We start from the raw sequence: 20,130 nt of genomic DNA on the forward strand, positions 1-20,130 counted from the left end.
TATGCGATGTGTAGTGTGGGGTGTGTAGTGTGGGGTCAGTAGTGTGGGGTCAGTAGTGTGGGGTGTGTAGTGTGGGGTGTGTAGTGTGGGGTGTGTAGTGTGGGGTCAGTAGTGTGGCATGTGTAGTTTGGGGTGTGTAGTGTGGGGGCAGTACTGTGGAATCAGTAGTTTGAGTGTGGGGTCAGTAGTGTGGGATGTGTAGTGTGGGGTGTGTAGTGTGAGTTCAGTAGTGTGGGGTGTGTAGTGTAGGGTCAGTAGTGTGGGGTGTGTAGTGTGGGGTCAGTAGTGTGGGGTCAGTAATGTGGGATGTGTAGTGTGGGGTGTGTAGTGTGGGGTGTGTAGTGTGGGGTCAGTAGTGTTGGGTGTGAATGTGGGGTCAGTAGTGTGGGATGTGTAGCGTGGGGTGTATAGTGTGGGGTCAGTAGTGTGTGTGGGGTCAGTAGTGTGGGGTGTGTAGTGTGGGGTGTGTAGTGTGGGGTGTGTAGTATGGGGTGTGTAGTATGGGGGCAGTACTGTGGGATCAGTAGTTTGAGTGTGGGGTCAGTAGTGTGGGATGTGTAGTGTGGGGTGTGTAGTGTGGGGTGTGTAGTGTGGGGTCAGTAGTGTTGGGTGTGAATGTGGGGTCAGTAGTGTGGGATGTGTAGCGTGGGGTGTATAGTGTGGGGTCAGTTGTGTGTGTGGGGTCAGTAGTGTGGGGTGTGTAGTGTGGGGTGTGTAGTGTGGGGTGTGTAGTATGGGGTGTGTAGTATGGGGGCAGTACTGTGGGATCAGTAGTTTGAGTGTGGGGTCAGTAGTGTGGGATGTGTAGTGTGGGGTGTGTAGTGTGGGGTGTGTAGTGTGGGGTCAGTAGTGTTGGGTGTGAGTGTGGGGTCAGTATTGTGGGATGTGTAGTGTGGGGTGTGTAGTGTGGGATGTGTAGTGTGGGGTGTGTAGTGTGGGATGTGTAGTGTGGGGTCAATAGTGTGTGTGGGGTCAGTATTGTGGTTTGTGTAGCGTGGGGTGTGTAGTATGGGGTCAGTAGTGTGAGTGTGGGGTCAGTAGTGTGGGATGTGTAGTGTGGGGTGTGTAGTGTGGGGTCAGTAGTGTGGGATGTGTAGTGTGGGATCTGTAGTGTGGGATGGGTAGTGTGGGGTGTGTAGTGTGGGATGTGTAGTGTGGGGTGTGTAGTGTGGGATGTGTAGTGTCGGGTGTGTAGTGTGGGGTCAGTAGTGTGAGTGTGGGGTCAGTAGTGTGGGATGTGTAGCGTGGGGTGTGTAGTGTGGGATGTGGGGTGTGTAGTGTGGGGTGTGTAGTGTGGGATGTGTAGTGTGGGGTGGGTAGTGTAGGGTCAGTAGTGTGAGTGAGGGGTCAGTAGTGTGGGATGTGTAGTGTGGGGTGTCTAGTGTGGGGTGTGTAGTGTGGGGTCAGTAGTGTGGGGTGTGTAGTGTGGGGGCAGTACTGTGGGATTAGTAGTTTGAGTGTGGGATCAGTAGTGTGGGATGTGTAGTGTGGGATGTGTAGTGTGAGTTCAGTAGTGTGGGGTGTGTAGTGTGGGGTCAGTAGTATGGGATGTGTAGTGTGGGGTCAGTAGTGTGGGGTGTGTAGTGTGGGGTGTGTAGTGTGGGGTGTGTAGTGTGGGGTCAGTAGTGTGGGATGTGTAGTGTGGGATGTGTAGTGTGAGTTCAGTAGTGTGGGGTGTGTAGTGTGGGGTCAGTAGTATGGGATGTGTAGTGTGGGGTCAGTAGTGTGGGGTGTGTAGTGTGGGGTGTGTAGTGTGGGGTGTGTAGTGTGGGGTCAGTAGTGTGGGGTGTGTAGTGTGGGGTGTGTAGTGTGGGGGCAGTACTGTGGGATCAGTAGTTTGAGTGTGGGGTCAGTAGTGTGGGATGTGTAGTGTGGGGTGTGTAGTGTGAGTTCAGTAGTGTGGGGTGTGTAGTGTAGGGTCAGTAGTGTGGGGTGTGTAGTGTGGGGTGTGTAGTGTGGGGTGTGTAGTGTGAGTTCAGTAGTATGGGATGTGTAGTGTGGGGTCAGTAGTGTGGGGTGTGTAGTGTGGGGTGTGTAGTGTGGGGTGTGTAGTGTGGGGTCAGTAGTGTGGCATGTGTAGTGTGGGGTGTGTAGTGTGGGGGCAGTACTGTGGGATCAGTAGTTTGAGTGTGGGGTCAGTAGTGTGGGATGTGTAGTGTGGGGTGTGTAGTGTGAGTTCAGTAGTGTGGGGTGTGTAGTGTAGGGTCAGTAGTGTGGGGTGTGTAGTGTGGGGTCAGTAGTGTGGGGTCAGTAGTGTGGGATGTGTAGTGTGGGGTGTGTAGTGTGGGGTGTGTAGTGTGGGGTCAGTAGTGTTGGGTGTGAGTGTGGGGTCAGTAGTGTGGGATGTGTAGCGTGGGGTGTATAGTGTGGGGTCAGTAGTGTGTGTGGGGTCAGTAGTGTGGGGTGTGTAGTGTGGGGTGTGTAGTGTGGGGTGTGTAGTATGGGGTGTGTAGTATGGGGTCAGTAGTGTGGGTTCAGTAGTGTGAGTGTGAGGTCAGTAGTGTGGGATGTGTAGTGTGGGGTGTGTAGTGTGGGGTCAGTAGTGTGGGATGTGTAGTGTGGGGTGTGTAGTGTGGGATGTGTAGTGTGGGGTGTGTAGTGTGGGATGTGTAGTGTGGGGTGTGTAGTGTGGGGTGTGTAGTGTGGGGTGTGTAGTGTGGGGTCAGTAGTGTGGGATGTGTAGTGCGGGATGTGTAGTGTGGGGTGTGTAGTGTGGGGTGTGTGGTGTGGGGTGTGTAGTGTGGGGTGTGTAGTGTGGGGTGTGTAGTGTGGGGTCAGAAGTGTGGGTTCAGTAGTGTGGGATGTGTAGTGTGGGGTGTGTAGTGTGATGTGTGTAGTGTGAGGTCATTAGTGTGGGATGTGTAGTGTGGGGGCAGTACTGTGGGATCAGTAGTTTGAGTGTGGGGTCAGTAGTGTGGGATGTGTAGTGTGGGGTGTGTAGTGTGAGTTCAGTAGTATGGGATGTGTAGTGTGGGGTCAGTAGTGTGTGTGGGGTCAGTAGTGTGGGGTGTGTAGTGTGGGGTGTGTAGTATGGGGTCAGTAGTGTGGGGTCAGTAGTGTGAGTGTGGGGTCAGTAGTGTGGGATGTGTAGTGTGGTGTGTGTAGTGTTGGATGTGGGGTGTGTAGTGTGGGGTATGTAGTGTGGGGTCAGTAGTGTGGGATGTGTAGTGTGGGGTGTGTAGTGTGGGATGTGTAGTGTGCGGTGTGTAGTGTGAGTTCAGTAGTGTGGGGTCAGTAGTGTGGGGTGTGTAGTGTGGGGGCAGTACTGTGGGATCAGTAGTTTGAGTGTGGGGTCAGTAGTGTGGGATGTGTAGTGTGGGGTGCGTAGTGTGGTGTGTGTAGTGTGGGGTGTGTAGTGTGGGGTCAGTAGTATGTGATGTGTAGTGTGGGGTTAGTAGTGTAGTGTGGGGTCAGTAGTGTGGGGTCAGTAGTGTGAGTGTGGGGTCAGTTGTGTGGGATGTGTGGGATGTGTAGTGTGGGGTGTGTAGTGTGGGGTGTGTAGTGTGGGGTCAGTAGTGTTGGGTTTGAGTGTGGGGTCAGTATTGTGGGATGTGTAGTGTGGGGTGTATAGTGTGGGGTCAGTAGTGTGTGTGGGGTCAGTATTGTGGTTTGTGTAGCGTGGGGTGTGTAGTGTGGGGTCAGTAGTGTGGGATGTGTAGTGTGGGGTGTGTAGTGTGGGGTCAGTAGTGTGGGATGTGTAGTGTGGGGTGTGTAGTGTGGGATCTGTAGTGTGGGATGGGTAGTGGGGGGTGTGTAGTGTGGGATGTGTAGTGTGGGGTGTGTAGTGTGGGATGTGTAGTGTGGGGTGTGTAGTGTGGGGTCAGTAGTGTGGGGTGTGTAGTGCGGGGTCAGTACTGTGGGATCAGTAGTTTGAGTGTGGGGTCAGTAGTGTGGGGTGTGTAGTGTGGGGTCAGTAGTGTTGGGTGTGAGTGTGGGGTCAGTATTGTGGGATGTGTAGTATGGGGTGTGTAGTGTGGGGTGTGTAGTGTGGGGTCAGTAGTGTGGGATGTGTAGTGTGGGGTCAATAGTGTGTGTGGGGTCAGTATTGTGGTTTGTGTAGCGTGGGGTGTGTAGTGTGGGGTCAGTAGTGTGGGATGTGTAGTGTGGGGTGTGTAGTGTGAGGTGTGTAGTGTGGGGTCAGTAGTGTGAGTGTGGGGTCAGTAGTGTGGGATGAGTAGTGTGGGATGCGTAGTGTGGGGTGTGTAGTGTGGGGTCCTTTGTTGTAGGGTCAGTAGTGTGAGTGTGGGGTCAGTAGTGTGGGATGTGTAGTGTGGGGTCAGTAGTGTGGGGTCAGTAGTGTGGGGTGTGTAGTGTGGGGTGTGTATGTTAAGATGAACTCTTAACCAGAGATCACTAGTTGCCTACTGCCTGGCCGAATTGATATGGGCCAAGTGCATGCATAAAAGAATCCACACCAGACACAGTCGGATGTGTAATCTCTTCTTGGTCACAGTAGAAAATGGCACCAAACAGACAGAGAAGAGCATGCGTCCTTTTGATATAGGCTAGGGGCGTACACAAGTTCAGATATGCCCATTTAGTGGGACAGTCCATGAGCTAGCCAATGGGGAGATCCGTGTTGCTGTTGATGGGCGGGTCTGACTCCAGTGGATGAAACCATGACGATGGGAGGGACGTCATCTGGTGCATCCATGCTGATGGTTTGGTCTGTCTTCCCTTATATGGTGGTCTTCTTTCATCTGGACATTCCTTGCATTCCAAGCAAGGTGTGGATAACAGGAAATAGCGGCCATCTTTATATCTGTGTCATGTATATGATCTGAAACCTGAATTATGTAAGGCAAATCGATATATTTCCCACAATGCTCTATGTCCAGAGGTTAATTAAGTATTTCATTTTATGGCTCTCCTCAACAGTCCCCCCTAAATACTTTATTAACCTTCTGACCCTACCGTGGTCCTCTAACACATCAGCTCTAATGCTTTAACTGCAACTTTTTTTTCGTTTTGCTATCCACTATACAAGCAATACTAAGCTTTTGCCCCCACTGATACAGACTGCTGATCAGAGAGTTGATCACATCCCGCACACACAATTCACAGAGGCACAGGTAACTAGAACAGACTATTTAATGCTGACGAGCTCACTCAGATTTCGAGATTAATCGATTAGAAAGAGTAAGGCAATTGTAAGAATAAGCTTCTTACCGTTATGCTGCAGCTTTTTGCATTACTGTTTCTGAAAGGCTGATTCTCAGTCAATATCCGAGTGCTGTCCGCGTTTTCGAGACTTTTCTTCCCGAATACACCTGATTGTATCACAACACTAATGGATCTCTTCTTGTCTGGGGTCTATAATCTACCACCAGGAGGCCTTTAACAAGATTTCCCTTACACATGGATCCGATTACCTTCAGTAACACAGAGTAGCACTTTTACGGCTTCAAATACCAACAAATAAAACAATACCAGTTACCTGCAAGTGTATGTTATCCTTAAAAAGTCACTTAAACCCTTAAAATAATTAATTGGTTCAGGTCAGATAATGTTTTTCCCACCATGAGCCCTTATTTGTGTAATGTTCCTGTACCCATTGTTCCCTTATGGTTATTTCCCATGTATCATCCCCAATGTAGAAATTCTCCATAAGGTTCTATGTGAGATAATCCAGCACTATGTGTGTTGTGACCCTCATTCTGCTGGTACGATGGACTCTTTACAGTGGTTGTTGTCTCCAGATGGGTTTTCCCTCAAGCTTCATGGAAGTCGCTGTGGTTGGGATAAGCTGGATCGGTCCACCTGATTCTGACTCATGGCTCATTCTGACTTGTCTTTTTAGGATCACCCGGTCTCCTGGCTGGAGACCACGTGCTCCTGACACACTGATTTAGGATCTGGAACTGGAGGATACACATATATAACACACTATATAGGCAGTTGTATACGGCTCATACATCACTGGTCAGGATATCACACTGTATCTGCAGTATGTGTGAGAAATATAATCACGTTCTAGGTACTAAACCAAAAATACCTTATATAAAGATCGAATTATTAAGGAAAACGAACATTTGTTACATGATTTGCAGCGTCCACCATTATCTTGTGGATCGTTACATGTTTATGTTATAATCATTAAAATTCCAAACAACATACACCCATGTGACTATAGACACAATTAAATATTCCAATAAAGCAGGGGCAGGGATTGGGGCAATAGCCCTAAACTCTCCCTACCTCGCAGCGGAGGTCGGCACCCTATAAGCAGAATTGGCGCCCCCGCTCACCGACGGCTCACCCTCCCTATCCCTACACTGCTAAGCTAATACGTGCTGCTAATGTCAGTGAGGGAATATAGAAACCGTGAGATACAGGGGATAAAGAGGCGTCAATATGCAATTACATATATCCAATTCATTCCCAAAGATTAAATATTCACACTCTGTATTTATATAGCTGTTTGTAGCTTAAATCAATATGATACAGCAAATTCAAGGCCCAAACCCTAAAATAAATTAAATATCTCACATGTATAACATGTACCCACTGTATAAATATAATAATAAGGCCAGGTAAAGTCATGAGGAGATCTCGTCCAATCACAGACCCTCCCTGTACAATTCACACTCAGGCTAATAAAATAAACGCATATTTATCAGACACTCAGCATGAAAGAAGCGCAACGCATGTCTCCCCTCTTCGCAGTGGCAGATGGGTTCATCAGGGGCATCCCCAGGTACTGACCTCTATAATGACCTCTGCTATAGAATATGTACTTTTACCACTTTTAGGAACTCCATCTTTACATACCACCAGCACCATGAGTTTTTCAGCAGTAACGTTTTCCACACTGGATATGTTTCAGAGCAGGCCTGAAAAGAAATTCACTCAACACGCACAAAACTCATATAAACCTACTCATGGTAGATGTATATGACTAATCTGCAATCACCGGAGCAGTAGAGCGGATGAGGGGGGTGTTGCTACGAGGTCTTTACAGTTTTTCTACCTTAATAGGCACACGTCTTACAAGACTGGAGGTGTCTGGCCACCTGGGTACTGAGCAGTGGTGCCGCCCATATCTTGTCCATCCCAACACCTTTGTCACATGGGTTACCTGGGCCATTATTGAGTAGAACGCTCACGGCAGAGAAAGCTTACCGCCCTTTATCCACAGACCTTCCTCAGTCAGCTGGCTCCCTGCGTCTCACACGCCGTTCCTTGCTGAATCGCTTGTTCCTGTAAGGATTTAAGAACACAAGGAGTGACCAATGTCACGGACGACGTGACAGGAGCCACCGAGGTACTGGTACTGGTCTGCTTTGTATAAGGACTCTCAACTCTAGGCCCATTCACTGCTTCTTTGTTGCCTGCTCCATCAGTCACCGGCTCTTTTGATAACAGGAGAGCGCCTCCACCTGGGCTCATATACACTCTCTACGGTCTTTATAGATTTATGACGTCACACTCCACATTTTCCTATCTTACCCCCCTCCGCTCTACAAACCACAGTGATCGCAAATCTTCATCTCATTCTCCTATTTCGATGAGAGGAGTGGTTTGATTTTTAATACCTCGTCTTGTGTAACCTCAGCATATCCAGTGCAGAATCAACCAGCATCGTGGTACCTGGATCCATCTACGGAAAAACTCAAAATCTGCATTAGCAATGGCCTCATCTGAGACATGTTCAAAACCTGACAATTGTTACATCAGAGCAATCATGAGATATATGTCTGTCTGCTGTATCCTCCTTACACATAAAAATATAAAGACAACTTAATAGAAAAACTCAATCGATGAACAAATTAAAACCTTAAATAATATGTGTGACTTTCCACATCATCTTTCCCCCCTTTTTGAATCTATTATCCAAAACATAATTAGACTCAAAAAGTGTGTGGCCCCGGAGCTTTACATTTAGGCATAAAAGTCACATTGTATAGATTGTACCTAATCGGGAACAGCAGAAATATTGTGTTTATCTGTAACTTAATAATGGAAAACCCTTTCAATGGCTTTTATAACCTTTGCTTGAACCACAGAAATCTGCATTGCAATCATTCTTTCTATAAAAAGAAAGCAGATTATTCAATACATTAAATATAAAACACAGAATTCCATAAATCATCCACATACTTTTAAACCAAATTATTGTAATTATGAATACATTATTATTAATAAAAATTATTATTTTATCATTATTATTATTAATAACTATAATAATAACGTGACACAACCTCTGGATATTGGAGGTAGGGGCGTTCATATTTGAAACATTGAGGAGATTATCAGCATCTCTGTGATACTGTCCTATAACCTGAAGGGATAAAAGAATCTAGAACAAATAAACTGGCCATGTGGGAAAACAAAATGTTGATTTGCCATAGAAAAATTATCTAACAGACTTCTATGCTTGAAAAGCTATCAATGAATGTAACCATGTCCACTGTTAACTTTTATTTCTTTGGGATAAAATTAGTAAAATAAAACTATTGTCAATGACCTTTTTCCAATATAATTTGCAATGAATTCCCCCTTTTTTTTTTTTCTTTTGGGCTGCTCTCACAATAGGTTCCAAGGGGAGACAAAAAAACCCTGTTCCACAAGTTTTTAAGATTGCTCCTCCCCCCCCAAAACCAGATGGAAAGAGGCCTCCTCAGCTGCAGGAGACAAGTCACATTTCCCTTCTTCTGTTATTTATCTGTTTATTTTTATTTTTTTAAAACATGCAACTCTCAGGATAAATCTATCAGATCCATAGCGGAAATATTTATTATTTACTTCTTTATCATGACCTCTACTGCAAAGGTACGTTATTTAAAGGTTTTTTTCCTAATTTTATTGCTTACTAATTAATAAGATATTGCTCCTTGTGACTGTCCAGACTCAATCCAACCTGCACACTGGATTTATATTTAGTGTTTTCCACAACCACCCAATCATTCAATGTTCCATCTTTTAGTGCTATAAACATTTACTAACACTTCATGTTATTCAGTGGCTGCAGTTTTGTCAGCTCCACTGAGGCCTATAGAAAATGGCCCCACAGCACGTGACACAACCTCTTTGTTGGGATTGTAATCATGTGGGGGAGGGGAAGGTAAACTTTTTTTTTTTTTTTTTCTTTTCAACTATTTCCCCCTATATTCTATAGTCTGGATTTTATACATACACACCATTGCACATCCCCCACTCACTCTCTGTCTTTGTCTCAATCATGCCTCAGCCATGTGCTTCATCCACCATTTTAAAATCTGTAGGAACATGTGGCAGAGAAAAGGGAAAACTGACCTCACATCTGCTCAAACTCTATCTCCCCATTTTCTATAGTCTGTACTTATACATATATATATTTATACACACACACATATGTCCTAGATCTAAGTCTAATTATAGATAACAACACTTATTTTTCGGTCTAAGTATATAGTACTCCATCCAATCCATTGCTCAAACATTTACAGAGCACATGGTCTTCTTCACACATCCCCTGACTCACTTAGTTTTCTTTGTCTCAATCATGCTGTAGCCATGTGCTTTGTCCACCATTTTAAAATCTTACCTAAAATGTCTGCCTCCATGACTAGCACATGGTTTATCACAGGATTGCGGCCTAGAGTCCTCACATCTCAAAACAGTCCACTCATCCGGATCTTTCCGACCACAACTACACACAACTTCATCAATTTCTCCATCTTTCTTTCAAGATAAACAACACCAACAAAACCAACAAACAAACACAGGAGTAGATGACTCACAACTGACACACAACTTGAACACTAAGTAAAGTTTTGTTAAGTCTGCAGCAGGCGCCTCGTCACGGTGTCCCTGCCCAGTTTCTACATGGTCCGTAATTCATAAAGACACAAATGGTGTCACCCCTGGCTACAAGGTGCCCGTACCAGCCGATTCACGTCCAGCGCTTTTTCTAGACCCCAAGACACCTCATACCAATTATATCACCCAAGCTTGCGCTAAGCCCCAATGGTATCCGTACCAGCCATTTCACGTCCAGCGTTAGGCCCCAAGACTACCACGTACCAGCCACAATGCGCAACTTAAACGCTATGCCCCAATGGTATCCGTACCAGCCATTCCACGCTAAACTGCGCTAGGCCCCAAGATTACCACGTACCAGCAGTCCCACGTATTTCCTCACAGAGCCATAAACTGTACCACAGGCGACAACCGTATACTATACCACAGACAAAATCCTTTACCATATCAACAAATTTGAGAGCCCGTGAAAAACACGTGCTTAACCTGACCAATTAAAACCTACGCTATATCTCTAGGTCTTGTACCAAACCGTATTAACTACTTAAGTTTCCACTAGAACCACAAACCATATCACAGGCGACAACTAACAGAACTCACAAACCCACATGCTCTCTTAATTTCCCCTCTTCACAAATACACACAACAGACAGCAGGCAACTGAATACGTGACGGTTCTTCCGAGATTAATATGGCCAATAGCCGTGAGACCCGTCTGCCCGTCAACAGATACCCCAACAAACCGGACACAGTCAGGCAATCAGTGCCACACACCCCACCGAGACCACGGGAAGACTACAGATTATGAAAAATCAGCAGACCTACCGTACTCTCGTTCGGAAGTGATCAGTTTCCTGGGGTGTCCAGCACGTCATGCCATTCCAATTGCCGGTTCATCAGGATTTCAGGTGTCTCCGTCTATTGGCCCCACGTTGGGCGCCAATAATGTTAAGATGAACTCTTAACCAGAGATCACTAGTTGCCTACTGCCTGGCCGAATTGATATGGGCCAAGTGCATGCATAAAAGAATCCACACCAGACACAGTCGGATGTGTAATCTCTTCTTGGTCACAGTAGAAAATGGCACTAAAACAGACAGAGAAGAGCATGCGTCCTCTTGATATAGGCTAGGGGCGTACACAAGTTCAGATATGCCCATTTAGTGGGACAGTCCATGAGCTAGCCAATGGGGAGATCCGTGTTGCTGTTGATGGGCGGGTCTGACTCCAGTGGATGAAACCATGACGATGGGAGGGACGTCATCTGGTGCATCCATGCTGATGGTTTGGTCTGTCTTCCCTTATATGGTGGTCTTCTTTCATCTGGACATTCCTTGCATTCCAAGCAAGGTGTGGATAACAGGAAATGGTGGCCATCTTTATATCTGTGTCATGTATATGATCTGAAACCTGAATTATGTAAGGCAAATCGATATATTTCCCACAATGCTCTATGTCCAGAGGTTAATTAAGTATTTCATCTTATGGCTCTCCTCAACATGTAGTGTGGGATGTGTAGTGTGGGGTGTGGGGTGTGTAGTGTGGGGTCAGTAGTGGGGGGCCAGTATTGGGGGGTCAGTAGTGGGGGGTCAGTAGTGGGGGGTCAGTAGTGGGTGGTCAGTAGTGGGGGTCAGTATTGGGGGTCAGTAGTGGGGGGTCAGTAGTGGGGGGTCAGTAGTGGGGGGTTGATAGTGTGGGGTCAGTAGTGGGTGGTCAGTAGTGGGGGGTCAGTATTGGGGGTCAGTAGTGGGGGGTCAGTAGTGGGGGGTTCATAGTGTGGGGTCAGTAGTGGGGGGTCAGTATTGGGGGTCAGTAGTGGGGGGTCAGTAGTGGGGGGTTCATAGTGTGGGGTCAGTAGTGTGGGGTCAGTAGTGGGGGGTTCATAGTGTGGGGTCAGTAGTGGGGGGTAAGTATTGGGGGTCAGTAGTGGGGTGTCAGTAGTGGGGGGTCAGTAGTGGGGACTCCATAGTGTGGGGTCTGTAGTCTGAGCTTTTTAGTATGGGGCCAGTATTGGGGGGTCAGTAGTGGGGGGTTCATAGTGTGGGGTCAGTAGTGGGGGGTCAGTAGTGGGGGGTTCATAGTGTGGGGTCAGTAGTGGGGGGTCAGTAGTGGGGGGTCAGTAGTGGGGGGTTCATAGTGTGGGGTCAGTAGTGGGGGGTCAGTAGTGGGGGGTCAGTAGTGGGGGGTCAGTAGTGGGGGGTTCATAGTGGGGGGTTCATAGTGTGGGGTCAGTAGTGGGGGGTCAGTATTGGGGGTCAGTAGTGGGGTGTCAGTAGTGGGGGGTCAGTAGTGGGGGGTCAGTATTGGGGGGACAGTAGGGGGGGGCTCCGTAGTGTGATCAGTTCTGGGTCGTTGCTATTACAATAAACAGTGAGAGTGTGGCGGTGCAGGGGTTAATCCGTACAGTGCACGATACAAGGAGGAGGGACGGAGCTGAAAAGCAGGAGCCGCAGCAGAGGATCAGCGCAGAGCAGAGTCCAGAGGAGCAGAGGTAAGAAGGTGCGGGCACTGCACAGGGGCCACGGTCAGCTGGGGTACAATTACTGGCGGTATTATTTCAGCACTATATGCACCTGCCCTGTATACTGCTGCTTTCATACGGTTTGTTCAATTATTCTCGCTTATGTGGGCATTCAGGTGACACTGGATGGCGGTATAACATGGACACCGTAAGATATGAAATTCCCACTATACAGCTGTGTTATTTGGCCATTTTGTGGCTTGCTATGGCAGTATTATTAGGGGCGGTGTATTCAGGTATTTTGTCTGTCTGTGTGCTCGCTATGGCAGTATTATTAGGGGCGGTGTATTCATGTATTATGTCGGTCTGTGTGCTCGCTATGGCAGTATTATTAGGGGCGGTGTATTCAGGTATTTTGTCTGTCTGTGTGCTCGCTATGGCAGTATTATTAGGGGCGGTATATTCAGGTATTTTGTCTGTCTGTGTGCTCGCTATGGCAGTATTATTAGGGGCAGTGTATTCAGGTATTTTGTCTGTCTGTGTGCTCGCTATGGCAGTATTATTAGGGGCGGTGTATTCAGGTATTTTGTCTGTCTGTGTGCTCGCTATGGCAGTATTATTAGGGGCGGTGTATTCATGTATTATGTCGGTCTGTGTGCTCGCTATGGCAGTATTATTAGGGGCGGTGTATTCAGGTATTTTGTCTGTCTGTGTGCTCGCTATGGCAGTATTATTAGGGGCGGTATATTCAGGTATTTTGTCTGTCTGTGTGCTCGCTATGGCAGTATTATTAGGGGCAGTGTATTCAGGTATTTTGTCTGTCTGTGTGCTCGCTATGGCAGTATTATTAGGGGCGGTGTATTCAGGTATTTTGTCTGTCTGTGTGCTCGCTATGGCAGTATTATTAGGGGCGGTATATTCAGGTATTTTGTCTGTCTGTGTGCTCGCTATGGCAGTATTATTAGGGGCAGTGTATTCAGGTATTTTGTCTGTCTGTGTGCTCGCTATGGTAGTATTATTAGGGGAGGTATATTCAGGTATTTTGTCTGTCTGTGTGCTCGCTATGGCAGTATTATTAGGGGCGGTGTATTCAGGTATTTTGTCTGTCTGTGTGCTCGCTATGGCAGTATTATTAGGGTTGGTGTATTCAGGTATTATGTCTGTGTGCTCGCTATGGCAGTATTATTAGGGTTGGTGTATTCAGGTATTTTGTCTGTCTGTGTGCTCGCTATGGCAGTATTATTAGGGTTGGTGTATTCAGGTATTATGTCTGTGTGCTCGCTATGGCAGTATTATTAGGGGAGGTATATTCAGGTATTATGTCTGTCTGTGTGCTCGCTATGGCAGTATTATTAGGGTTGGTGTATTCAGGTATTATGTCTGTGTGCTCGCTATGGCAGTATTATTAGGGGAGGTATATTCAGGTATTATGTCTATCTGTGTGCTCGCTATGGCAGTATTATTAGGGGCAGTATATTCAGGTATTATGTCTGTGTGCTCGCTATGGCAGTATTATTAGGGTTGGTGTATTCAGGTATTATGTCTGTGTGCTCGCTATGGCAGTATTATTAGGGTTGGTGTATTCAGGTATTTTGTCTGTCTGTGTGCTCGCTATGGCAGTATTATTAGGGGCAGTATATTCAGGTATTATGTCGGTCTGTGTACACGCTATGGCAGTATTATTAGGGGCAGTATATTCAGGTATTATGTCGGTCCGTGTGCTCGCTATGGCAGTATTATTAGGGGCGGTATATTCAGCTGTTCTGCGCTTGCTGTAGCAGTTATTTTTTTCACATGCAGACATTGTGGTATGGCTATCGTGTCATATTATGAAGGTACAGAGCTTATCATGGGCATACTCTGGCGGTATTATTTATGCCTTGTCTGGTGATGTAGCTGGATATGGAGCTGTGGTTCTAGTACCTGGTGATTACGGAGTTCTTCACTCTGATATTTGGGCAGTTTTCTATGTCAGCACGGTTTGGCGGTGCTACTTGCTGGCAATGCTGGGATGTGTATGGGAAGGTCTGTACTCCAGGGTCAGATGTGGAGGGTGAGGGGCAGATACACACATTCCTTCCTCAGCAGAGGGCGCTAGAGATGGCTCTCACGACCCCTGACCTCCTGCTCAGCTCTGCTGAGGGGCAACCGCAGACGAGGGTCTGGGGGTCTCCATGTCCTAAATACAGACTGTTAGGATTGCTACATCCCATAGAGGTGCCCATAGAGGTCTAGTCCTTGTCCTCTACTCATAAGATAATGACGTGTATAGCAAGATTGAAGGTAACAGAGCACGTGACTGCAGCTCTGGAGGTGATCGGAGGATAAGACACGATGTAACATCAGAATAGTGACTGCAGCTCTGGAGGTGACTGGAGGATAAGACACAATGTAACAGCAGAATAGTGACTGCAGCTCTGGAGGGGACAGGAGGATAAGACATGATGTAACAGCAGAATAGTGACTGCAGCTCTGGAGGTGAATGGAGGATGACACGACAGCAGAATAGTGACTGCAGCTCTGGAGGTGAGTGGAGGATAAGACATGATGTAACAGCAGAATAGTGACCGCAGCTCTGGAGGTGACTGGAGGATAAGACATGATGTAACAGCAGAATAGTGACCGTAGCTCTGGAGGTGACTGGAGGATAAGACACGATGTAACAGCAGAATAGTGACTGCAGCTCTGGAGGTGACTGGAGGATAAGACAAGATGTAACAGCAGAATAGTGACTGCAGCTCTGGAGGTGAGTGGAGGATAAGACACGACAGCAGAATAGTGACTGCAGCTCTGGAGGATAAGACACGATGTAACAGCAGAATAGTGACTGCAGCTCTGGAGGTGAGTGGAGGATAAGACATGATGTAACAGCAGAATAGTGACTGCAGCTCTGGAGGTGAGTGGAGGATAAGACATGATGTAACAGCAGAATAGTGACTGCAGCTCTGGAGGTGAGTGGAGGATAAGACATGATGTAACAGCAGAATAGTGACTGCAGCTCTGGAGGTGACTGGAGGATAAGACATGATGTAACAGCAGAATAATGACTGCAGCTCTGGAGGTGAGTGGAGGTTAAGACATGATATAACAGCAGAATAGTGACCGCAGCTCTGGAGGTGACTGGAGGATAAGACATGATGTAACAGCAGAATAGTGAGTGCAGCTCTGGAGGTGAGTGGAGGATAAGACATGATGTAACAGCAGAATAGTGACCGCAGCTGTGGAGGTGACTGGAGGATAAGACATGATGTAACAGCAGAATAGTGACTGCAGCTCTGCAGCTCTGGAGGATAAGACACGATGTAACAGCAGAATAGTGACCGCAGCTCTGGAGGTGAGTGGAGGATAAGACATGATGTAACAGCAGAATAGTGACTGCAGCTCTGGAGGTGAGTGGAGGATAAGACATGATGTAACAGCAGAATAGTGACTGCAGCTCTGGAGGTGAGTGGAGGATCAGACATGATGTAACAGCAGAATAGTGACTGCAGCTCTGGAGGTGACTGGAGGATAAGACACGATGTAACAGCAGAATAGTGACTGCAGCTCTGGAGGATAAGACACGATGTAACAGCAGAATAGTGACTGCAGCTCTGGAGGTGAGTGGAGGATAAGACATGATGTAACAGCAGAATAGTGACTGCAGCTCTGGAGGTGAGTGGAGGATAAGACACGATGTAACAGCAGAATAGTGACTGCAGCTCTGGAGGTGACTGGAGGATAACACACAATGTAACAGCAGAATAGTGACCGCAGCTCTGGAGGTGACTGGAGGATAAGACACAATATAACAGCAGAATAGTGACTGCAGCTCTGGAGGTGAGTGGAGGATAAGACATGATGTAACAGCAGAATAGTGACTGCAGCTCTGGAGGTGAGTGGAGGATAAGACATGATGTAACAGCAGAATAGTGATCGCAGCTCTGGAGGTGAGTAGGGCAGGGCATATGAAGTAGGAATGGATTTGCTAAGCTCATAGTCTGAGCATTACCCTGCTGCCACATGTATCAGATGCGTGTTAGATCCTTCCCGTCTCATTTTATGTTGGCAGATGGATCTTCTGGATCTTTCTTATTGTGCTTCATCTCTATAATGATCTCTCTCTCTCGTTGCAGCACTGGACATGGCTCTGTTGCTCCCGATACTCCTGGCCGTGTTGGCTTCGGTTCTTGGAGGTCTCTACATGTTGGGGATGTTCCGGAAGAGACGACCCAATGAGCCCCCTCTAGATAAAGGCACCATCCCGTGGCTGGGATACGCTCTCGACTTCCGCAAAAACACTGCAGGATTTTTAAAGAAGATGCAGAAAAAGCATGGAGACATCTTCACCGTCCAGATCGGAGGCTATTACTTCACCTTTGTCACTGACCCCTTATCGTTTGGTCCCATCGTGAAGGAGGCCAGGTCCAGGCTGGACTTTGAGCAGTTTGCTTTGGAGTTGGTGGCCAGAGTGTTCGGTTACCATTCTGGGACCAATGACCACAAGTTGCTGGAGAAGGCGAGTACGAAGCATCTTATGGGGGACGGCCTAGTGGTCATGACCCAGGCCATGATGGACAACCTTCAGAACTTGATGCTTCATAGCGTTGGTTCTGTGGATGGTGAGAAACAGTGGCAGCAGGATGGTCTATTCAACTACAGCTACAACATAGTCTTCCGGGCTGGGTATCTTGCCTTATTCGGGAATGAACCTGCAAAAAGCCAAGGAAACTCAGAGAAAGCCAAGAAACATGACAGAGACCACTCAGAGGAGTTGTTCGGTGAGTTTAGAAAGTATGATAAACTGTTCCCACGCTTGGCCTATGCCGTCCTCCCACCAAAAGACAAGCTGGAGGCCGAGAGACTGAAGAGGCTTTTCTGGAACATGTTGTCCATAAAGAGAACCCTACAGAAAGAAAATATCAGTGGCTGGATTATTGACCAGTTCCAGCACCGAGCAGAGAATGGGATGCCAGAATACATGCAGGACAGGTTCATGTTCCTGCTTCTGTGGGCATCTCAAGGTAACACTGGACCTGCCTGCTTCTGGCTCCTGCTCTACTTAATGAAGCATCCAGAAGCCATGAAGGCCATCAGCAAAGAGGTGGATAAAGTTCTGAAGGAAAATGGACAAGAGGTAAAAGCAGGAGGTGCCCTGATCAACCTAACTAGAGACATGCTGCTGAAGACGCCCATCCTAGACAGTGTTATAGAAGAGACCTTGAGGCTGACCGCTGCCCCAGTGCTGATCAGAGCCGTCAAGGAGAACATGAACCTCAAAATGTCATCTGGAAAGGAATACGCCATTCGTAAAGGAGACCGTGTTGCCCTTTTCCCATACACCGCCGTTCAGATGGATCCAGAAGTTCATCCAGAACCCGAGAAGTTCAAATACAACCGATTCCTGAATGAGGACGGCACCAAAAAGTCTGAGTTCTTCAAAAATGGGAAACGGCTGAAATATTTCACCATGCCTTGGGGGGCCGGCACCACCATATGTCCTGGTCGCTTTTTTGCTATCAATGAACTGAAACAGTTTGTCTTCCTGATGCTGAGCTACTTCGAATTTGAGCTGGTCAATCCAAATGAAGAGATTCCAGACATTGATCCAAACCGGTGGGGGTTCGGCACCATGCAGCCCACCCATGACGTACCGTTCAAATACCGGTTACGTTACTAGTTGCACAAGAGACGGTCCAGCTGCAAGGGAAACCACCTACCGATGACTCCTGAATCCCTCAGACACCATGCAGCAGACGACGCTGCAGGGGGCGCCATGTCCACAGAAGGGTCCAAGGGGAAAGGGGGTTTTCTAATATTTATTTGGTGTTAGCTTTCAGCCACAGTTAAAAGAGTATCCCGCACCTCCCCCAATGACTCAGCCTCCAACTCATATTACTGGTCCTAGCCATTTGAGATGCTTGTATAATCAAGTCTAATATCAAGTCTAAAGAGGAACCCTGCCCAGGTAGTGGAGTGTGTGAACTTGGACCACCATTGATCCCTAGAACACTGGTCCTCTATAGATGGGTTTGGTGGGGCTCCAGGTCACAAACTACACTAATGGGATCTTCTCACCCGACCCTATAATTTATAAGAAGTCTATTTGTGGTGGAACCCCCACTATATATATATTATAGTATGCTCTCACTTCTTTCGTCTCTGCATGAACCGTGATTTGTTATTAGATCTAATAAACCTAATTTGGATACATTTTCAGTTTCTTTTCTATTTTGTGTCTAAAGAGAGACAGGAATATGGATGAGACAGAGGGGTCTGGAGAAAGACAGTTGGGTCTGCAGGAGGACAGAGGGGTCTGGAGAAAGACAGTTGGGTCTGCAGGAGGACAGAGGGGTCTGGATGAGGACAGATAAGTCTGTAGGATGACAGATATATTTGGATGAGGATAAGGGGGTCTTGAGAAGGATAGAGGAATCTGGAAGACAGGAGTGTGGAGGAGGAGAGTCCGCTGCTTTCTACTACTCAACTCTTTTATTGTCCTGCAGACCCCGAAGGATACAGGAGTATGGTAAAAGAGGACAGAGGGGTCTTGAGAAGGATAGAAGAATCAGTAGTTCAATTGAGTCTATAGGAGGACAGAGTGGTCTGGAGGCTTAAAGATGGGTCTGGAGGATGACAGAGGGGTTTGGAGGAGGACAGTGATCTGATGTGGACAAAGGGGTCTTAAGAAGGATAGAGGAATCTGGAGTCTGTAGGTGGACAGAGGGGTCTGGAGGAAGATAGAAGAGTCTGAAATGGAAGTGCTTTTTGGAGGGTACAGAGATATCTTGAGGAGTCTGGAGGAGGAGGACAGAGGAGTCTGGTCTGGAGGAAGAGGACAGAGTGTTCTGGAGAAAAAGGACAGAGGAGAAAGTCTGGAATAGGAGCACCAATGGGTTTGGAGGAGGAGGAGAGAGAGAGCTGGAGGAGTGGATAGACGTGTCTGGAAGAGGACAGAGAGGTCTGGAGGAAGGGATAGAAGAGTCTGGAAGAGGACCCGAGGTCTGGAGGAGGACAGAGAGGTCTGGAGGAGAAAGGCAGAGGAGTCTAGAGGAGGAAAAAATGGTCTGGGGGAGAACAGTGTAGTTCGGAGATGTCAGAAGTGTTGGCAGTGATTGATGGTGTATGGGTGACACATAGATAAATTTCTGTATGTAACTCTTCTGCTGCTCTGTGATCTCGAGGGCAGGGGCTGGTCTCCATCACTTCCAGAAGACTATAGTCATTTTTCCCTCTGTTTACTTCCATTCACATGTGATTTCATAGAGCTCATGTCGCGGGTGGAGGGGCCGCGCTCGCTACGATCGGGTCTGGGGCTGCTGCTGCTCGGTGGCTCGAGCGGTGGGCCGGACTCGGAGACTCGAGCAGCGCTCCTCGCCCACGAGTGAAAAGGGGTGGTTTGTTTGGAGAGATAGTTCGGGTCGTGGTGATAATGGGTACCACCGCTGCTGGTGACGGGGATCCCGGGAGCGATGGTAGGGAGCAGCTAGGATGTTGGTTCCCCTCCGTGGGTAGGGGTTGGTGATCCCGGGGCTCGGTGGTGTAGCGGGGAGGCTGGATGGCTGGGGTGCAGGGTTGCAGAGGCAGCGCGGTGCGGTGCCGGATGGCACTGTTGTACTCACTCAGAAACAGATGCACAGAGTCTCTGGTAAACCAAACGGCTGGATGGACGGGTCCCGCAGCCGGCTGCAGTGTTGTGCTCTCCCCGGACAGGGTGGTGGTGGCTGTCTTTCCCTGCACCTGGTTAGAATGTTCTGACTCCTGTGGTTGCCCACCGGTAGTCCGCTCCCCGGCATATAGGTACCGAAGGAGCCCGTTTTGCCCGCAGGCTCTGGCCCTTGGATCTCTAGCCTGTGGCCGTGGCTGTATATCCTCACGGTGTCAGCGGTTGCCTTCTGTCGGGTCTTGGTTGTTAGGAAACCCCTGGGGTTCCGGTCACTTTCGGATTT

The 20,130-nt window shown here is 47.8% G+C and overlaps 1 protein-coding gene across 2 annotated transcripts; it reads left to right on the forward strand.

Moving 5' to 3' along the window:
- The first annotated feature begins 12,219 nt into the window (after positions 1-12,219).
- Positions 12,220-18,386, forward strand: LOC142259358 (5-beta-cholestane-3-alpha,7-alpha-diol 12-alpha-hydroxylase-like). 2 transcript variants are annotated; one of them, XM_075331819.1, is made up of 2 exons: positions 12,220-12,240; positions 16,318-18,386. In XM_075331819.1, the coding sequence occupies exon 2, from the start codon at positions 16,326-16,328 to the stop codon at positions 17,859-17,861; it is 1,536 nt and encodes a 511-aa protein (XP_075187934.1). In that variant the 5' UTR covers positions 12,220-12,240; positions 16,318-16,325; the 3' UTR covers positions 17,862-18,386. The 2 variants fall into 2 exon arrangements, with proteins under 2 accessions (XP_075187934.1, XP_075187935.1); XM_075331820.1 differs by having other exon boundaries at positions 12,220-12,232.
- The last annotated feature ends 1,744 nt before the right edge of the window (positions 18,387-20,130 follow it).

The sequence above is a fragment of the Anomaloglossus baeobatrachus genome (genome assembly GCF_048569485.1).
Source record: "Anomaloglossus baeobatrachus isolate aAnoBae1 chromosome 6 unlocalized genomic scaffold, aAnoBae1.hap1 SUPER_6_unloc_1, whole genome shotgun sequence".
Classification (NCBI taxonomy): Eukaryota; Metazoa; Chordata; class Amphibia; order Anura; family Aromobatidae; genus Anomaloglossus; species Anomaloglossus baeobatrachus.